Source organism: Panulirus ornatus, chromosome 2 (genome assembly GCF_036320965.1).
Source record: "Panulirus ornatus isolate Po-2019 chromosome 2, ASM3632096v1, whole genome shotgun sequence".
NCBI classification, from domain to species: domain Eukaryota; kingdom Metazoa; phylum Arthropoda; class Malacostraca; order Decapoda; family Palinuridae; genus Panulirus; species Panulirus ornatus.
Genome location: NC_092225.1, coordinates 75,388,861 through 75,410,124, shown reverse-complemented (window position 1 = coordinate 75,410,124; position 21,264 = coordinate 75,388,861). Strand labels below are relative to the sequence as shown.

At 39.2% G+C, this 21,264-nt stretch overlaps 1 protein-coding gene across 1 annotated transcript in view; it reads left to right on the top strand.

The window, feature by feature from the left end:
* Positions 1-21,264, top strand: part of LOC139757294 (uncharacterized) — a 517,589-nt gene that overhangs the window by 477,656 nt on the left and 18,669 nt on the right. Inside the window, exons 25-28 of the mRNA XM_071677667.1 lie at positions 877-1,052; positions 11,738-11,926; positions 12,380-14,212; positions 15,814-15,896. Of these exons, the coding sequence (XP_071533768.1) occupies positions 877-1,052; positions 11,738-11,926; positions 12,380-14,212; positions 15,814-15,896 (2,281 nt within the window). The remainder of the gene's footprint in view (positions 1-876; positions 1,053-11,737; positions 11,927-12,379; positions 14,213-15,813; positions 15,897-21,264) is intronic.

Below are 21,264 nucleotides of genomic sequence, written 5' to 3'. Positions count from 1 at the left end.
CCCCTTTGCCTTTGTACAATGGCACTATGCAAGCATTCCGCCAATCCTCAGGCACCTCACCATGAATCATACATACATTAAATAACCTTACCAACCAGTCAACAATACAGCCACCCCCTTTTTTAATAAATTCCACTGCAATACCATCCAAACCCACTGCCTTGCCGGCTTTCATCTTCCGTAAAGCTTTTACTACCTCTTCTCTATTTACCATATTTATATATATATGAATAAGAGCAAGGTTTTTAGGTTCAGTAGGGTTGAGGGACAAGTTAATTGGGAGGTAAGTTTGAATGGAGAAAAACTGTAGGAAGTGAAGTGTTTTAGATATCTGGAAGTGGGCTTAGCAGCAAATGGAACCATGGAAGCGGAAGTGAGTCACAGAGTGGGGGAGGGGGCGAAGGTTCTGGGAGCACTGAAGAATGTGTGGAAGGCGAGAACATTATCTCAGAGGGCAAAAATGGGTAAGTTCAAAGGAATAGTGGTTCCAACAATGTTATATGGTTGTGAGGCTTGGGCTATAGATGGAGTTGTGCGAAGGAGGGTGGATGTGTTATTGATAGGAGGCTGTTATTTCGCTGTATTAAACAATAGTGTGAGCGTATAAGTTCATTTCTTCATCTGTATTTGGTGCTGACTTTAGAAAAAGCCAACAGATATGGAAGATAAAAAACTTTTCCACTTAGTTCATGTTAGGGAAAATGTACTTTATACAACAGTTTTCAGCTTCCTATTTCCTGAGGAATTCTTTCCTCTCTATTTGTAGACACTTTCAAGCTATATCATTGTTCTCTTACTTTTTATGATAGAAGTACAAACTATAGTCATAGCACTCTGAAATTTTATTTTTATTCATGCATGAATTTATCTCAACAGCATCAGACACATCCACTTGCAGTAGTCCTGTAAGCTCTCCTGTACGTCGAGGACGGTTTGCAATCACAAAAGTAGCAGAGACAGCAGATTCTGCTGAGGGTGTCTCCGGAGGTCCTGTACTAACACCTGGGTTGCCAGAGTCTCACCCTCATTTGCTTCAGCGTGGTGATTCACAGGTTGGAAACATAGATATCTTGCTTTATTATGTTTAATGACTGCACTATGATGCTGTATTCTGTTTTATGACATCGCACTGTGATGCTCTTATTTTCCACTTTTTCTGAGTTAGATTTGCTAACCAGCATCCATTGCACATAATAGCTTATTCACTTGTCTATGTGTCCTTATTCATTAATGGTATTTTCACTCTTTTATTTTGCAGTGCGTAGTTCTTTGTATATTTTGCAGAAAAGGTCATAGACGAATAGATTGATATATTATTAGATAAATGAATAGGTATATCTATTAGTTTCCTGTTTTATATCATGCTATTCAGTTTACCAGCTGTAAATACTAGCAAATGAAGTGCCTGGCATATGAATTGTCTAGTTTTAAAGAAATTCTTATAAAGGTCCTTATGACAGCTCCCTATCTGAGTTAACTTCCAGTACCTTGTTTTGCAAATTCATTGCTGAATGATTGTTACAATAGTTAGCTTAATAGATTGGTGTTACTTTTATTTTTACAAACCTGTTTTACTTTGATGTTTAAGAATTTTATTCATCTATCTAGTATCATTAACTTTGGGAGTGTTCCTCAACCTATATGCAGTATGGTAATTGAAACATGAATTTCCAGACCAATATATGCTACTTTTTTTTTAACATTTGGCTCTGATCAATTCAGTCACTTTGTTTTTATTTTTTTCGTGGTCTGCCACTACCTCCTGTATCTCCATCTATACAGCTATTTTGGTTACCAATGTATCATATGCCATACATTCTGGATGGTATTGTTATCCATGCTTTGCCTTAATGATTTCTTCATGCCACATATCCCTCTTACCGCCATACTTGTTTCTTTAATTTTTTTTTCAATTCACAGATAAAACATTCCAACTTTTCATTTTAACAAGTCCTTGCCAATATATACCTGGATTTCACATCATTGCACTAATGCTACAAGTACTTCATGAGAGCTTTTATTTTCTGCGCTTGAATTTCGTATCCTCCAGAGCTTTCAATGTATGTCTAGTTCTTCAGCCTTGCAAATTTCCTCTTCCAACTTTGGTTTCTTATTATCATCTTTACTAGAAGTCACTCTGATGCACTTAAACTCATCCATAGCTTCCAGTTCTGTGAGCTATTTCTTACATGAATTGAATCCTGTTGCATTCTAAAATTGCTCTACAAGGCAGGTGAACTTGCAGAATTATAAAGTGTACAGAGATCTTTTTCAGCCCACATTTATGGGTAAAGGAACTGAATTACTAGGAATAGCTGAAATATCTGAAGCTTTACTCCCAGGAATACAGACTGAAGAGGTATAACATCACCTATACCCCGAAAATCCCATTAGCATGACTGGTTTGGAAGACAGTAAAATTCTTCCTCTGATATTCATAAACGCGTCATGCACAAAAAGAGAGAGTGCCTAAAACATCCAGTGCCTGAGATGCTTCAATGCCTTGCCAACTATCTTTAGAAACAGCACTGGATGCTCAGTAGAGAAGTTTAAGAATGCACTGGACAAATACCAGCAAAGTGTACCAGACCATCCAGGCTGGGTGTGGCTTTATAGGCCTGAGAGCTGTGGCTTCCAACATCTTGGATGATGAACAACCCAATCCAACAGCTAGGGTCCGGACTGGGGGGGGAGGGGGCATGAAGACTTCACCAGGTATTCATTCAAGGTAATATTGCATTGTCATATCACATTTCTTTCAAGACCGAAAATCTGACTTCTTTTTGTATTTACTTCAACATCCTTGCTTTACATATATCATAAAAGTTACCCTCCATTCTGTTCATGTGATTCAGCTGACAAAACTGCTTCATCTCCTTGCATTATATGTTCAGTATCATACTTGTATCACCTGACCTTCATGCATCCTAAATGAATGCAGAATGTTCTGTTAACTTTATCATATTCTTTTTCCTAAATCTATAAATATTGCTTACACTTTCTTCTTTCCTAGAATTTTCTCCACTTTCTGTGCAAAAATCAGGTCAGTACATCCTCTTGCCATCATAAATTCACTTGCTCTTCATGTACAAGGGGTTCACTTAAATCTTTTTAACATGAATCAACAATTGTATATTATTTTGTGTCTGCCATGCAAACTTATTCTTTTGTAATTCTTCCAATCACTTTTATGCATTTTACCTTAGTACAGTACGAGTAGGAAGAGAGGAAAGTGATTGTTTCCCAGTGAATGTTGGTTTGCAGCAGGGGTGCGTGATGTCTCCATGGTTGTTTAATTTGTTTAGGGAGGTGAATGCAAGAGTTTTGGAGAGAGGAGCAATTATGCAGTCTGTTGGGGATGAGAGGGCTTGGGAAGTGAGTCAGTTGTTGTTCACTGATGATACAGTGCTGGTGACTGATTTGGGTGAGAAACTGCAGAGGTTGGTGACTGAGTTTGGTAAAGTGTGTGAAAGAAGAAAGCTGAGAGTAAATGTCAATAAGAGCAAGGTTATCAGGTTCAGTAGGGTTGAGGGACAGGTAGATTAGGAGGTAAGTTTGAATGAAGAAAAACTGGAGGAAGTGAAGTGTTTTAGATATCTGAGAGTGGATTTGGCAGCAGATGGAACCATGGAAGTGGAAGTGAGTAACAGGGTGGGGGAGGGGTGAAGGTTGTGGGAGCGTTGAAGAACGTGTGTAAGGTGAGAACATTATCTTGGAAAGCAAAAATGGGTATGTTTGAAGGAATAGTGGTTCCAACAATGTTATATGGTTGTGAGGCATGGGCGATAGATAGGGTTGTGTGGAGGAGGATGGATGTGTTGGAAACGAGATGTTTGAGGGCAATATGTGGTGTGAGGTAGTTTGATCGAGTAAGTAATGTAAGAGTAAGAGAGATGTGTGGTAATAAAAAGAGTGTGGTTGAGAGAGCAGAAGAGGGTGTATTGAAATGGTTTGGTCACATGGAGAGAATGAGTGAGGAAAGATTGACAGAGAGGATATATTTGTCAAAGGTGGAGGGAATGAGGAGAAGTGGGAGACCAAATTGGAGGTGGAAGGATGGAGTGAAAAAGATTTTGAGCAATCGGTGCCTGAACATACAGGAGGGTGAAAGGTGTGCAAGGAATAGAGAGAATTGGAATGATGTGGTATACTGGGGTCGACGTGCTGTCAGTGGATTGAACCAGGGCATGTGAAGCGTCTGGGGTAAACCATGGAAAGTTTTGTTGGGCCTGGTTGTGAAAAGGGAGCTGTGGTTTCTATGCATTACACATGACATTTAGAGTCTGAGTGTGGACAAATGAGGCCTTTGTTGTCCTTTCCTAGCACTACCTCGCATGCATGTGGAGGGAGGGGGGGATGTCATTTCATGTGTGACGGGGTGGCAGCGGGAATGGATGAAGGCAGCATGTATGAATGTGTGCATGTGTATATGTGTATATCTGTGTATGTATATGTGCGTGTGTGGGCGTTTATGTATATGTATATATATATATATATATATATGTATGTTGTGGGTGGGTTGGGCCATTCTTTTGTCTGTTTCCTTGCGCCACCTCGCTAATGCAGGGGACAGCGACAAAGTATAATGAAAAAAAATAAATAACAGTACAGGGCAACAGTTTCTGCCATCATTGAATCACCTGACTTATTACCACTTAGCCATGCTTGCATACACAAATCCATTCAGTATCTATAATTCACTATCTCCTTCACCTTTTCTTTTGTACCCCTAGATTTTCCTTTAAGTTGGAAAATTATTATTTTTCATATCTCCTTATTTGTATTCTTTTCTCCGCAATATTTTTTCTGCTCTCTTCTTACCTTTAATCTTACTGTGCCAGTGATCATGTGTATTTTACTGTCATCTCCATTTAATTATTTTACTTTCTCAAGCTCATGGAAATTCCATTGTTTGTCACAAAATATCAAGGTACATCTCTGATCATTGGTCACCTAATTTGTCCATGCTGCTAAACTCAAACTTTTCCTTCTTCTTGGAGGCATGTCTGGTTGCAGTCCATCCCTAAGAAAGGAAACCATTCTGACCTCTTTCAACTGTCGCTCCATTGCTTTCATTTTTGCTATCCCAAAAGTCATTGAAACTCCTTAGCTCTCTCTTCTTCAGGCACTTGAAATTCCCTTTTCTTTTTTCATATCAGCTATATGACTTTCATGGTGTAAGATCTACCAGTTATTTCCTATCCTTTGTAACTCATCTCTAGTTCTCCTCCATCAGACATTTTTATGTCTCTTTTATCATGGCACTCAACTGTTCCAAAGTATTTGACGGTGTGTGGCATAAGTCTACTTTCTAAACTTCATCTCTTTCCTTTTCTCCTATTCCCTAATGTATACCTTCTCCTCTAGTTGATCCATTAAAGCATTATTGATGGAGCAACATCCCCCTCATTCCCTATCAACTGTGATGTCCCTCAGGGATTTGTCTATTCTATCTTTTTGTCTGTATTGCTGATGCCCATTACCTCTGGGAACTCCCATCAAGGTGTGGCCACAGCAAAAGACTCTCTATTTACCCCTAGTCCTTACATGACATGCCTCTCACACATATACCACATATATGCATTCTTCCACTATTTTTCTCCCTCTTGTATTCTTCCAGTCTGTTTCCCCATGTCACAAGTGGTCTTCCTCTCACACCAACCCCTTTAATCGTACAGTCATACACTCTCCTTGTAAACTCCCCATTTTGCATTCTTTCCTCATTCCCAAACCACCTCAGAATATTATGTTTCACCAACTCCACTACTCCACAATTCATTTCCTTTGTATTCCCTGCCATACCACATGTCTCATATGCCCCCACATTTCTTTCTTTATACCTTATGCTTCTCTCAAATAGCTCATTTTCACAGCCTGCATTCTTGACCTTTGTGACTCATTCTTTGTCCATGTTTTGGCTCCTTAGGTCAGGGTTGGCAGGACTATGCTGGCCCTTTATCCTCTCTTCATTCTCATTCATACACCTCTACCCTTCATTATTCTGTTGAAGGACCCAATGTCTCTTCTACCCTTTACTGCTGTCTCCCTTATTTCTCCCACCATATCATGAAACTTACCTGAGGTAGCTCCTGAATATTTCAGTTCTTTCACCTCTTCTAATCTTTTTCCCCCCATATCTGTAACACAGGTTAAGTACACTTTCTTCTTTCACTCTTTAGGACAGCATAGTACACTTCTTTCTTTCACTCTTAAGGACTTTACAAAATCTATACTTTCACTCTGTTTCCTTTCAAAAATCATTATTATACTTTTACCTGCTTACACATATAATGAAACACACTCACAACCTTCTGTAACTCCTTTTCACTCTTAGCGAACAACACGGTATCATCTGCAGACAGACTTGTCACTAGCTGCCATACCTCACCACCACACTTCATCTCTGCACCCCTTTGCTTGCATTCATCTCTACATCACTCCATCCACCTATATAATAAAAAGCCACAGTGACATCACACAGCCCTACTTACACCCACATGTATACCAGAACTTTTGCTCAACTCCTCATCTGCTCTTACATGTGCATTTGCAGTTTCTGTAGAAGGCTTTCAAATCATCCAGCAGTTGTCCCCCTACCCCATATATCCTTAACACATTCCATAAAGCATTCCACTTGACAGAACCTGCATACTGCTTCTTACCTTTTGGTATATACTTTTCCACGGTCATTCTCACTGCAAAAATCTGATCTACTCACCCCCCATGCTCCTCACTTATTCTGCATTCATTCACCTTCATCACTTTATTAATCAACACTTTTGCATACACTTTTCTTGGTATACTTAACAGACTTATACCCCTGTAATTGCTACAAACATTCTTAGCACCCTTTCCTTTGAATAAAGGAGCAATAATAGCTTTCACCCAGTCATCATGCACAACCTTTTACTTCCATGCTAAATTTCATATCAAATGCATCCACTGTATCAAACTTTCTCCTCCATGCTACTACATTTCAGTCATAATCCCATCCACATTAGATGCTTTTTCTACCTTCAGCCTCATTATCACCCTTTTTACCTCCCTTTTTGCTATAGGCCCCTGCAATTGTATCCTTTTTCTTCCGTTCTCCATACCAATGCAAAATACTTTCCATCTTCCTTTCACTTCCTCCTCTTGATTTAGCAGCTCCCCTACCTTACTTCTACCTCTTTCCTTTTTCACCTCCTTCCAGTCCGATCACCAGCTCTTTTATTGCTGAGCATTGCATGGTCTGTCTCGTGGTGGGGGCACACAAGCAGCCAGCTCTTGGAAGCAAATACCAAAGCAATACCTATAGAAGAGGGAAAGTGAACCAACATTATGGCATACAGCAAGGGGTTCAAGTTTGGATATTAGCCTGGGACAGTTTATAAGTCGGACCACTTTCACTCATCTTTGTTAGGTAAGAATACTGAGCTTGAACCACCTGAAATGTGAGAGCAGTACTCCATGCAAGGATGAATCAATCCCTGGTATGATCAGAACGACTTTCGAAGGGAATAACTTTCGACATCTAAACAGGACACCCAATTTCTTAGAGGCACACTTAGCTATTCCTTTTATGTGGAATTTCCAAAAAATAGTGGATGTTACAGTAATACCAAGTATGTTCATTTAGTCAAGAGGTGGAATTACAGGACTGTCAAAGGAGAGACAAGAGTTATGAGAAGTTTTCGATAAAAAGATGGGTAAAAATTTGGTCTTGGAAGCATTAACTTTAACAATATTATGTCTACCTCACTAAGGTATCCTGTCCATGTCTGAGTTTATTGAGGAAGCTGTGTCAAGCCAAGATGTGGATCAAGTGAGAGATGAGTGAGTAGAATTGAAGGATGTGGATGAGTGCAGTGTTTTGTCGTCATATGAGTGCATTGGATTATTTGTGGAGGAGAGGAAAACATTGTAAAAAAGGAGAAAAAGTGTAGGGGACAGGACAGAACCTTGAGGGACACCACTGTTGATGGAGAAAAGGGGTAGGCTGATTCATCAACAACCACAGAGATAGATTGGCTGGATAGGAAGCTAGATATGAAGAGCAAAGGGAGGAGGGGAAGCCAAAAGAGGGGAACTTAGAGATGAGACCCTGGTACTGCACCCTGTCAGAAGCTTTAGATATGTCAAAGGCAACTACACATGACTCCCCCAAATCTCTCAGGGATGAAGACCAGACATTAATAAGATCGTAAAGAATTTAACTAGTGGATCACACTTTAGGAAAGCCATACTGGCAATCAGAAAGAAGACTGTGATTTTCAAGGTGTTTAAGAATTTGGGAGTTGAGGTGGGATTTGAAGTCTTTGGAAATGGTAGATTCAAAGCGATAGGACGACAGAGGGGTCAGAACGTTCGCCCTTCATAGGGATGGGATGTATAGGTGCATGTTTCCAAGGAGAAGGAAAAGTTTTGGTTTTAAGCAGAAATGGAACAGATGAGCAAGCACAGGTGCAAGTTCAGAGGTGCACTCTATCTCTTTCAATAAATGGGAATGGATGCCATCAGGACCATAAGCCTTGTTTGTGTCCAGAGAAATAAGCATTTTTTGGACAGTCTGAAAAAGAGATTACAGGAAGCGGCTTAGGATTAGTAAGTGGAGCATCAGGGGGTGAAGGAATATTAGAGTTATCCAGGGTGGAGCTAGAGGAGAAATGGGAACCAAAGAGAGTTGCTTTGTTAATGGGTGAGACAGCTATAGTATCATCAGAAATGAAAAGGGAAAGGAAAGTAGAGCAACAGAAGTTGTTAGAAATGCCTTTGGCTAAAGACCAGAAAGACCTATCAGTGGATGATGAGGAGAGGTTTGGATGAGGAGAGGTTATGGCACCTTTTTGAATAAAGGAATGCTTTGCCTCACAGATAAGGTTCTTGTAGTGATTATGGGCAGTGATAAAAGCTGAATGGGAGCCAGAGGAAGGAGAATTTTTCCAAGCCCAATATGCCTGATCCCTTGTCTGAATGGCCACAGAACAGGAATGGTTGTACCATGGATCATATGAAGAAGTCGTCTTGGAGGAAGAGGGGAGAGATGCCTCCACTCCCGCAAAAATAACCTCTGATTTGCATTTGGTAGAGACAGAAGCATCACCGCATGAGACAGCAATTTCCCAAGGAAAGTTAGAAAAAAGTTGCATGAGTTATTTGAGTCAGCTTTGTTCAGGCACCAGTATTTAAGCTTAGAAGGGGCTGCTGAATAGGGGAGGTGCTGTTAGAATAGATACATTCATGAGAGTGTAATCAGATGAACCAATTAGGGGCAAGATCGTGTAATTACAATGGATTGGACTAGAAGTGAAAAACAAATCTAGAATATTAGGAGAGTGGTCACAGCTGTCAGGAATATAGATAGGGTGGGAGATGATTTGCCCTAAATCATTGAGAAGGATAATGTAAGGGCTTCAATCCTTCCTTCGTCAGTATAGAAATTCAACTATTCCCTATGGTATTCAGAATCACCAGTCCATTTTCAGTGCACAACACAAATTGTTCACCATTCTTATTTGCAGCACCATGCCTCCCAGTTAGTTATACCCTCACCTGCCACATTACCCACTCTTACATTCAAATTGTGTCACTAATTCTTGATCACTTGCATCAAAACTACTGATACCCTCACAAAGCATCTCCCAGAACATACGTCTTTTCTTTAATCCTTTCATCTCTAGATGCATAAGCACCAATAATCACTCACCTCTTATCATTCTTTTTCATTTTAAATCACATTAGTGTAGGGCTCACGTTCTTACATTCTTTCACATATTCCTGCAACTTACATGGACAGCACTACTACTGTGCATTAGTTATTGAGACAAGGTTCATGCCTTCCTCCCTGTTATGTATGGAGCTGTTGGTTCTTATTTGATCCCAAAGACCTAGAAGAAAGTCTCTCCAGTCCTCTATCCTTCAAAGAGTTATCATTGTTGGGCAGATGCCCAGTCAAGGTCAAGGGCTGTGTCCTCCATGTTCACAGTGGGAGCAACTGCCTTCAACGGGATCCTTTCCTTAGGATTAATCCTTCAAATACCTTTTTTTTTTTTCTTCTTTTCTTTTTTTACATCAAAGACCAGTGATGGTAAGTGATCAGTGCCATGGCCATGGTTGAAATAGTTTACATTTAATGATATTCCTATCTTGTGTGATACAGATTCTAGAGAATTGCTTTCAAACTATCACAATGTAGGTAAATTTGGTGGTTTTAGAGTGGATTAAACAACTCAGAACATAAAGGAGAATCTAAGCTTCTACGGAAACATTATAGACCAGTTGGTTTGATGTTACACACCATGGTCTTTATTTAACTTTTCACTGTTGTTGTCACAACCTGTCATTGTGATAGTAGTTCTGCTAACTTAGGAGGAATAGATAATTTGAATATTGGTTTTGTAGTTGGTTAATCAGCCAGTTGAACATAGCTTCAGCCTTAAGATTATGCTTTTTAATCTCTAGGCTATATCTCAGTTAGAGATGCAGTGATATGTGTGGCTTGTTTTGGGTAGTACAGAGTGATAGTTTGAACATTGTCCAGCATCTTCTTACACTGGTTATAATGGGCTCATGTAAGGGGAACTCAAAAAACTGAGACAGCCTCTCAGCATATCAACTTTTTTGTCCAGTCAGTTCATCTCAGAATATCTAATTTATTTTCCTGGAAATTATGAAGAACTATTGTACTTTTAGTCATTTTCTTTATTTTCCGTACCTGCAAGGGGATTCAGTTAAGTTGCTGGTATTTCTTGCCCCTTCAGGATGGTGTGTAAGAAGCTTGGTATGAGAAAGATGGCTTCTACTCTGGCTTTTTTTCAGGGATCTCTTGCTAGATGAGATCTTTGGCAATCTTTGAACTCCTATGTTAACTGTTATCTCAGCCAGGTTCATTTCTAGAGTGATGGGTTTGCTGCTTTCACCTGTTATTTCTGTTTGGGAGCTAGAGTGTCTTGAAAGGTAAGCCTTTCTCTTTTTTATCTTTGTTTGTTAAGTTTTATTCCTAAGTTCTCCTTCATGTGGGTGTCATTGGAATTTTGCAGGGCTATGATTGTAGATGAGAAAAGTGGATTTTGAAGATTGGAAATCTTTTTTATCCACCAATTGTAGGGCCTTTTGAGCCTTTTTATTTTCCCTACCTCTTATTCCCTAGTTTCCTGTTCAAGAAGCCCTTTCTCACTTTTGACAGTGACAGGCTTGAGGTAGATGCTAGTGATCACTGGAAAAATATGGTTGATCTTGTGAACAGACCCTGATGCCAACTGAACTGTGTTACCATAAGGACTTAACAGTCACTGATTGGTCACTAAGTCATTGTAAGGCAAGTATCTATTCCTCCCTCTATGCTTCAGGAGTAAGGACTTAACAGTCACTGATTGGTCACTAAGTCATTGTAAGGCAAGTATCTATTCCTCCCTCTATGCTTCAGGAGGTGTAGGTGAAGAATTCTCATGAGATTTCCTAATTATGTAAGGGGTTAAATGGAATCTAACTTCATAGGGGCTACAGCTGTCTTTGATGCTCATAGGGCTCTGCTTTCAGTAGAAAAATGTTTTTTCATTCTTCAAAATCAACATCCATATTAGCTGGATTAGTATATTTCTTCAGTTTGTTTCTTTTCATATTAATGTGGGCTGGATCAAGTGCATACACATGATGTGTGTTGCATTCCCACTGACCATGCCCAGAGAGATGAAATGCAGACCCAAATTCATTCCTTATAGTTACATAAAGATTGTCTTTTTGTATCTCATTAAAGGGTGGGACTTCGTCTGAACATCCCTCTGCCCCTCCCTCCATGACATCTTCATTCATCTCCGAGAATACTCCAGCCACAACACCAGCCACCCCAGCTGCTGATAGAGCGAGCTTTAGTCGATACCACTTATCTGCTAATAATTCTTTAGAAGAGCACGTGCCAACACCAGATGGCAGCCAGTTCAGTGGAGTATGTATTTTATTTGTTAAAACAGTTGTATTATTTTGCAGCATTCTGGTACAATATGTGTCAGAGCATTACAGCAGTTCTCATGAGCAAAAGCATCTTTTCTTAAGTTCCTTTTTTCACTCTCTTAATCAGTTTTAGTAATATGACTTTATTCTTATCAAGTGTGCAGCTTATAATTTTGCTATTTTATTGCTGTAGAAGTATTTGAACTTTGCTGTGTACAATATTTTAGTATATATTTGCCTTTTTATATAGAGGCAATTTGGTAATGTTATGGTTCATGCATGATTGAATTTTGAGTATGTTTGTTGTTGCATGAATGAATTGATTGGATAACATGCATGGTACAGTAATACAGTGTTATCAATAATATTTTATTAATTTTAGATTCATGTGATGAGATGCTGCTGTGATCATTAAGATGCACACTAAGAATTGTTTTGCTTTCTATAGGTTGTTTCTAGACCCCCTGGCGATAGGTGGCAGCCCCAGTCCCAGCCTTCATCCTCTTCCTCTGGCCCTTCTCTGCAGATACCTAGGTGTGAAGGGACCACTCTATCTTCCCCAGCCCTCCCCTGTCTTCACAATTCTAAAAATGCTGCTGATAAGGACTTCTCAACATTTGACTACCAAGCTGCAACCAGCATTAAATCAAGTGCCACTAACCAGCAATCCAAGATCCATGCTTTTAGAAATAGCAAAACAACTAACTTAAATGTTCATGACCGCATACCAGTACATGGAACCCAGACAGCACCACAGATCCTGAAAAACTCTCAACTGCCTCAATATTCAAGCTCTTTACCACCAAGTGAACCTCCACCTACTCTAAGATTGTCTTCTAGTTCACCAGATATTGTCAAAAAGAAGTCACACTCTTTTAGAGGAGGTGCTATTCCCAAAATTTCTGGCATAGTTAATTCTGGTTCAAATGAAATATTTTCAAAAAGTACATCATATGATGCTGACACAGAGGATTTAGCTGAAGCATCACTTGGTATTAATTCTGGTGGAAGTACTCACATAGCATGTTGTAGTAGAAGTGTTGAGGTACAGACTGATGATTGTCAGAAACAAGGGTGCAGTCGTCCTTCACTTTCACCATCATTAACCATAACATCAAGTCCTACACATCGCACAAAGCCCAAGACCACAAGCAGTTTGAACAGTCCAATACCTCCTCCCATTCCACCAAGAAACAAACCTTTAAAATCACCAGTAAAGACAACAGGAAGTGTTAATTGGTTGGATCGCAGCAGTAGCATTTTCGACTTGGGTAGTTTGTTTGAAGAAGTGAGGCAGTCCAGAGAAGCCTTGCAGAAATCACGAGAATCCTTAAGTCGTTCTGTTGATAGAAACACACTTACAGTGTATAGTCCTTTGTCTCGCACCAAAAGTGTTAGCAACTTACATCTGGGATTGGCTGGTAATAGAGATTCAGGATTGTCACAGTCGTCTTGGGAACTTGGTGATACAAGTACATCCCCACCATACTTTCATCCACTCCGAATGGCCAGCAGCATCAGCTTTAGTGAAGATAAAAAACCTAGAATGCTTAGCACATCCCCAAACATGAAGCGCAGCCCAGCTCTGCGGAGGCTGACCACCCAGGATCAGCACAGTATAGAAGACTCAGTTTATCACACAGTTCATACACCTTCCCATGCAAGCATGAACTTCCATACTAAGTCATCTGGCCGACCCATTACTCCTCATACCCCAGCATTCCAAGAAGATGTCTATTATACCATTCAGGGAGGTGGTGGGGTAACGCAGCATTACCAAACAGAAGAATTCCGACCGTGGCACCCATTAGGCTCTGTGCCAGTGCATCATCCAAAGGATTACTATTTCTCTTCATGCTCTAGTAGTGAAGAAGGCTTTGAAGAAGATGATCCTTTATATGAACCCCTGCATGAATCACCAACAAATATGTCACCCACTGAGGCATACAACCCACATTATTCAATGGAAATACCTTGCTTTTCTCCACGATCTCCAAAATTTTATCAACATTCTCCTCCACATACATCCCATTATCCTACTTTATCCCCAAAGAGTCCTAAACACCATCATTATTCTCCAAAATCTTCTCACCAGTATGGTCATTCAGCACATCAATTTTGTCAGAGTCCTCAATGCTCCCCTCAGTCTCCACACTGCCTTACCCAGTCCTATCATTACCCTCATACCTGCATGTACCAGAGCTACCCCTACCCCCTCAGTAGCCGACCATGGCCCTCGCCCACAACTCAGCTTGAAATGGGTCGTTCGTGCTCTTGGACAGTAAGTTCCTGCACCCGGTAAAGTTTGGGACGATCTGGGATCCTGTCGCTGTTTGTGTGGGTTCCTGCACCTCCCACACCCTGTCCTGTCTTTTTCATACTGTACATTCACCCTAGTTTTTAACCATCTCAGTCCCCATCACTAAGCAAGCTCAGAGTAGCATTTAAGCATATCACCAAAATATGGCACAAGAGACACATCATTTATACACCAATAAGATGGAGCTGAACCAGCATTAAATGTGTGGGAACATAGCTTTTGATGTACTTAAAACAGACTCCTTTCCCTGAGAGTCATTTGTTCATTCTCCAAGAAACCGTCCCGAAAATGATCCTATATCCTATAAACCTATGCTTAGTAGTGCTTGTGTAGTGAGTAGTTATTGTAGGCTAGGATTAGCTATAGGGGCCATATAACATTTATTGCTAACATAGTTGACAGGGATTTCCATCTTTGCAGGTCATGGTGAACTTAACCTACTAACCAAGTGTAATAAGTTAGAAATATTGTAAATAAAAGTAGTCTGAACTAGATACAGTAATAAAATGTTTACATGTCATGAGTAGAGCAAGACTTAGAACAGCAGTAATAAAACTATTTTCAGAGATTGAATTAGGAATCTCTTCAATTATTGAGTCAATTAAGCCCACTAATTTTGTTTAGAGAAAATGCCAGTTAGTGAGAATTTGACTAAGTATATGAAATAACTGATTGTTGTCAATCTCAAAGTAGCTCCTCCAAACCTTGATAAGACAGTTGAAAGTAAGTAGCATCAGTGGAACAAAAACAGGTATCGGAAAATTCCAATATTTTTTTTAGTATATTATATTTTAAGGAACATAACAGGTTTATAGGTAAAACAGCAACATGGATGGCCAATAATGGGAGAGAGGATGATGAAAAGAATTCCAGTTTAAAAGTCCAGCCCCTAAAATCAAAATAGAGAAAAATTATTTCAACTTTTATGGGAAACATATAAATTTAGGAAACAAAATGTAGTTAAGCAGAGAGAAGCTTTGCTGTAGAGTGAATTAGTGTATTGCTAAGACAAGCAAAATAGAATTAATTTATGAGACGTCATTATTGCAGTCCATGCGGAGATGTGTTCATTCTCATGTAATGATTCCAGCATTGTTTGGAAGAATGCCAACATATGGAAGCAGGAGTTGACTGAAAAGATGTTTGCTTCTTGAAATTAAAATTTAAGCAGAATGATAGATTCATCTCTGGAATTTTCAGCCAAACATCACTGCTCTTGAATCACTGTTAGAGACAAAATTTTAGGGGAAAATTTTCAGTAATACTGAGACTATGAATGCAAAAATATATGCATGATTCAAAACATATTATATCCTAAAGCTTGCTCTGACTCACTTCATGTAAATTATGTGAAGTACTATTTGAACTGTAAGTTGTAGGATAGTAGATGAGATGAAATATTTAAAACCTCAAATATTAGACACTTGATAAGGGAATATGGATAAAATTAGAGTAATTTTTATGGCCATGTTCTTAAGTCTTCATAATTGTTAGGATAGTACTTGTTTTTATGTGATGTATATGATATTGACAAAAAATGAACATGATTCTTTTTTGTTCAGGAGGACGATGAAATGGAAACAGTGAGAAATGACTTGGAAGATTTTTCAGAGGATGATGACAGTTTTCAGCAGCTTCTTACCAAGTAATTGATGCAATAGTTTTCCCTTGAATTAGAAGTTATCATAATTGTTATATAGTAGTAGAGCTCAGGAAGAAAAGTCATCAGAAGTTTTCAGAATTAACTTAATATTGTTTTAGTTGAACCATAGAATTTATTAGCAAAATATGTATTAGAAAAACTATGCAAAGATATCTGTATACTGAATAGTTACTAATCTGTTTTCTGAAATCACATAGCATTACTTCAATAAACTGGGTGTGGGTTCAGGATGTGAATGAGTAATTAATTAAGACTTTATGTAACTGCTCTACATCTTCAGTTGAGATTGGAGTTGTGATGATGAATAGTTAAATTATACGATGTGATTTTTTTTTTTTTTTTTTTTTTTTTTTGCTTTGTCGCTGTCTCCCGCGTTTGCGAGGTAGCGCAAGGAAACAGACGAAAGAAATGGCCCAACCCACCCCCATACACATGTATATACATACACGCCCACACGCAAATATACATACCTACACAGCTTTCCATGGTTTACCCCAGACGCTTCACATGTCCTGATTCAATCCACTGACAGCATGTCAACCCCGGTATACCACATCGATCCAATTCATTCTATTCCTTGCCCTCCTTTCACCCTCCTACATGTTCAGGCCCCGATCACACAAAATCTTTTTCACTCCATCTTTCCACCTCCAATTTGGTCTCCCACTTCTCCTCGTTCCCTCCACCTCCGACACATATATCCTCTTGGTCAATCTTTCCGCACTCATTCTCTCCATGTGCCCAAACCATTTCAAAACACCCTCTTCTGCTCTCTCAACCACACTCTTTTTATTTCCACACCTCTCTCTTACCCTTACGTTATTTACTCGATCAAACCACCTCACACCACACATTGTCCTCAAACATCTCATTTCCAGCACATCCACCCTCCTGCGCACAACTCTATCCATAGCCCACGCCTCGCACCCATACGACATTGTTGGAACCACTATTCCTTCAAACATACCCATTTTTGCTTTCCGAGATAATGTTCTCGACTTCCACACATTCTTCAAGGCTCCCAGGATTTTCGCCCCCTCCCCCACCCTATGATCCACTTCCGCTTCCATGGTTCCATCCGCTGCCAGATCCACTCCCAGATATCTAAAACACTTTACTTCCTCCAGTTTTTCTCCATTCAAACTTACCTCCTTGACTTGACCCTCAACCCTACTGTACCTAATTACCTTGCTCTTATTCACATTTACTCTTAACTTTCTTCTTTCACACACTTTACCAAACTCAGTCACCAGCTTCTGCAGTTTCTCACATGAATCAGCCACCAGCACTGTATCATCAGCGAACAACAACTGACTCACTTCCCAAGCTCTCTCATCCACAACAGACTTCATACTTGCCCCTCTTTCCAAAACTCTTGCATTCACCTCCCTAACAACCCCATCCATAAACAAATACGATGTGATATGTTCATAATTTGTCTGAATATGAGGTAGTGAAGGTTATTTGTATTGCTGTGAAAGTGATGTGCTTGATGAACTGCTAAGTGTAGATAGTAATCGTCATTATTAAGATAAAATGTTTGATAAATGTCAGAATGAAAAGAAATTTCATTTGTGGATTGTCAGCTCAAGACATGGTGTATAATACCTGGAGTACCTCAGTTGTGGTCTATGATTTATGAAGAAGTGTTGTGGGATGTAGTCAGAGGTGTGGACCAAGTTGAAAGATTTCACTTTGACTGCACATTTACATTAATAACATATCATAGAATCATAATGATCATCTTTTGACCGGCACATTTACATTAATGACATCATAGAATCATAATGATCATCCTAAAACAAAACATGCATGGATGGGTTATAGGGTAATGCAGTAAGAGAGTAGGAGAAAGACATATCATGTGTAAAGCTGTTCCAGCTTTTGATTGTGGAATGTGATGGAGTGGATAAGGTGAAGGATATTGTAAGTACAGGAGCAAAAATGTACAGGGGAAGGAAAAGAAGTTTAAAGTTAGGGGAATGATATAATGGAATGAGAGTAAAAAGGGCAGTTTCACTGAAACAAGGTCTATAGTATATCACTGTTGCAACAAAGATTAAAGAAAAATAAGCAAAAGGGTTGCTTCGAAAGTAAAGAGGGGAGTACTGAATTTTGCTATTGGGATGCACGGGAAATTATAGAGAGGTTGAGAAATAGTGCCAGAGATTCTTGTTAGATCCAGAACATATCTGGAGGTAGAAGAAATAATATGAAGACACTGATTGTAAAGGAAACTTGGGAACTATACCAATATTAACCCATTTACTGCAGCAGGCTTAAAACCTGAGGTTAACTGCATCATTTTTTGAAAAAAACATTTTTTTTTTCTGTACTACAAGTCAACATTGCCATTACCAAATGAATTTTAGAATATTGTAAAACTTTATTGATAAGCTTGATAGACCATCAGACTTCAAATTTTCAGGTGGTAGGTGCCTTCATCATATGAGTTATATATTTATTCTTTATTATATACAAACACACTTTTTTAGTCTATATTATAATTTTTCTATTTCTTTTTCTGCCGTTAGTGTCCACATGATCCTTTATTGTATTCTATACAAGTATGAAATATTATGTAGGCTGATTTATGATTTCTTTTTACACTCTTTTTTATATATTTATTGTCTACACACATTCACTTCGGTAGTATCTCTGCATGTGGAACCCCCCAGAAGCACAGGTACGGGAAAAGAGGAACAATCAAGTCTGTACAGATACAGTATGTTTCCTGGGATTTTTTTGGCCTTTGATTAGTGTAAGAGTACACATAACACCAGCTATGAGCTCATAGGTCATTGTCAGTTGATAATACTGGATCAGGGAAATATCTTTCCTCTAATTGTCTTGGATATCAGCTTACATGAACACAAGGTGTGGCACAGCCTGTGTAGTAGTTGGCAGCCATTTGATGTATGATTGCTTTACCAAACTCAAGCAGTAATGGTTTATTGCCTATTTTTCACATGGTACAGTTCATACTGTATGTTATCAGCTCTGACTTGGCCACCTTATGCAAGAATAGCTTGATTTACCATTATGAACTTTTCTCACACACTCTAATCAACATCACATATATCGGCAATTCATATTTTCTGAGTATTTTCCATTACTACAGGAAGCTTCTTTAATTTTTTCACTGGCTTGGCCTTTCATTTCATTATGATTATATTCCATCACAGCATCAGGCTTTTTTATTGTTTCACTGGCTAGGCCTTTCTTTTCATTGTCAGTCATAGTGTCTTAGTGGATAGTGGTATAGTAAACATATGTAAGGCATAGTTGTTGCACCACTTTATGCACAAAATGCTTTTACAGTGCCACAGCATTATATCACCACTTTTTACATTTGGTAATGCAGGCATAAATTTTCTGTTTGCCTGTATCATACCTCATACTCCTTATTATTTTAGGTAACACAAGTTATGTATAATAATATACATAGTGTATATGCCCTTTACTAACATTATATTAATGGAATATTTTCACTGTTGATCCAGAATTGCCATGTTGTTCTTAAGGTTTTGTTTCAGTCTGATTTCCAGTATGTACTCTGCAATTCATAATATGATTAACTTCAACATCATAGAGTACAATTATTTTCACACCAAAATGGTGTTGTGTAGATGGTATGTATGTACAGTTAAAAGCTTTACCTATTTTTCCATAACAAAAGACTTCCATTTTGCATTTCAAAGTGTGGTCTACCTTTCCAAAAATGTGAGACTTTCGTCAATATATTTTGAGGCCTTTTAAACCAATCCACAACTCGACCGTCATCAATACTCAGGACTTGAAAAGGCATGAATTTTTCTTTATGTAAATCATTAGCACAGGTCACTCTTTCTATAGATTATCACCAAAAGTAAGATGCTTATTATCAGAAAAATGGAGCAGTTGTAGTAATTGCCAAAAACAATATCATGGTTTGAGTTTGGCAAACTTTTTCGTCACTGATATGTCACGTCCATTTCTTTGCATGAGATGTGACTATTATTTATTTTATTTATTATACTTTGTCACTGTCTACCATATTAGCGAGGTAGCGCAAGGAAAGATGAAAGAATAGCCCAACCCACCCACGTACACATGTATATATATATATATATATATATATATATATATATATATATATATATATATATATATATATATATTTTTTTTTTTTATACTTTGTCGCTGTCTCCTGCGTTTGCGAGGTAGCGCAAGGAAACAGACGAAAGAAATGGCCCAACCCCCCCCCCATACACATGTATATACATACGTCCACACACGCAAATATACATACCTACACAGTTTTCCATGGTTTACCCCAGACGCTTCACATGCCTTGATTCAATCCACTGACAGCACGTCAACCCCGGTATACCACATCGCTCCAATTCACTCTATTCCTTGCCCTCCTTTCACCCTCCTGCATGTTCAGGCCCCAATCACACAAAATCTTTTTCACTCCATCTTTCCACCTCCAATTTGGTCTCCCTCTTCTCCTCGTTCCCTCCACCTCCGACACATATATCCTCTTAGTCAATCTTTCCTCACTCATTCTCTCCATGTGCCCAAACCACTTCAAAACACCCTCTTCTGCTCTCTCAACCACGCTCTTTTTATTTCCACACATCTCTCTTACCCTTACGTTACTCACTCGATCAAACCACCTCACACCACACATTGTCCTCAAACATCTCATTTCCAGCACATCCATCCTCCTGCGCATAACTCTATCCATAGCCCACGCCTCGCAACCATACAACATTGTTGGAACCACTATTCCTTCAAACATACCCATTTTTGCTTTCCGAGATAATGTTCTCAACTTCCACACATTCTTCAAGGCCCCTAGAATTTTCGCCCCCCTCCCCCACCCTATGATCCACTTCCGCTTCCATGGTTCCATCCGCTGCCAGATCCACTCCCAGATATCTAAAACACTTCACTTCCTCCAGTTTTTCTCCATTCAAACTCACCTCCCAATTGACTTGACCCTCAACCCTACTGTACCTAATAACCTTGCTCTTATTCACATTTACTCTTAACTTTCTTCTTCCACACACTTTACCAAACTCAGTCACCAGCTTCTGCAGTTTCTCACATCAATCAGCCACCTGCGCTGTATCATCAGCGAACAACAACTGACTCACTTCCCAAGCTCTCTCATCCCCAACAGACTTCATACTTGCCCCTCTTTCCAAAACTCTTGCATTTACCTCCCTAATAACCCCATCCATAAACAAATTAAACAACCATGGAGACATCACACACCCCTGCCGCAAACCTATATTCACTGAGAACCAATCACTTTCCTCTCTTCCTACACGTACACATGCCTTACATCCTCGATAAAAAC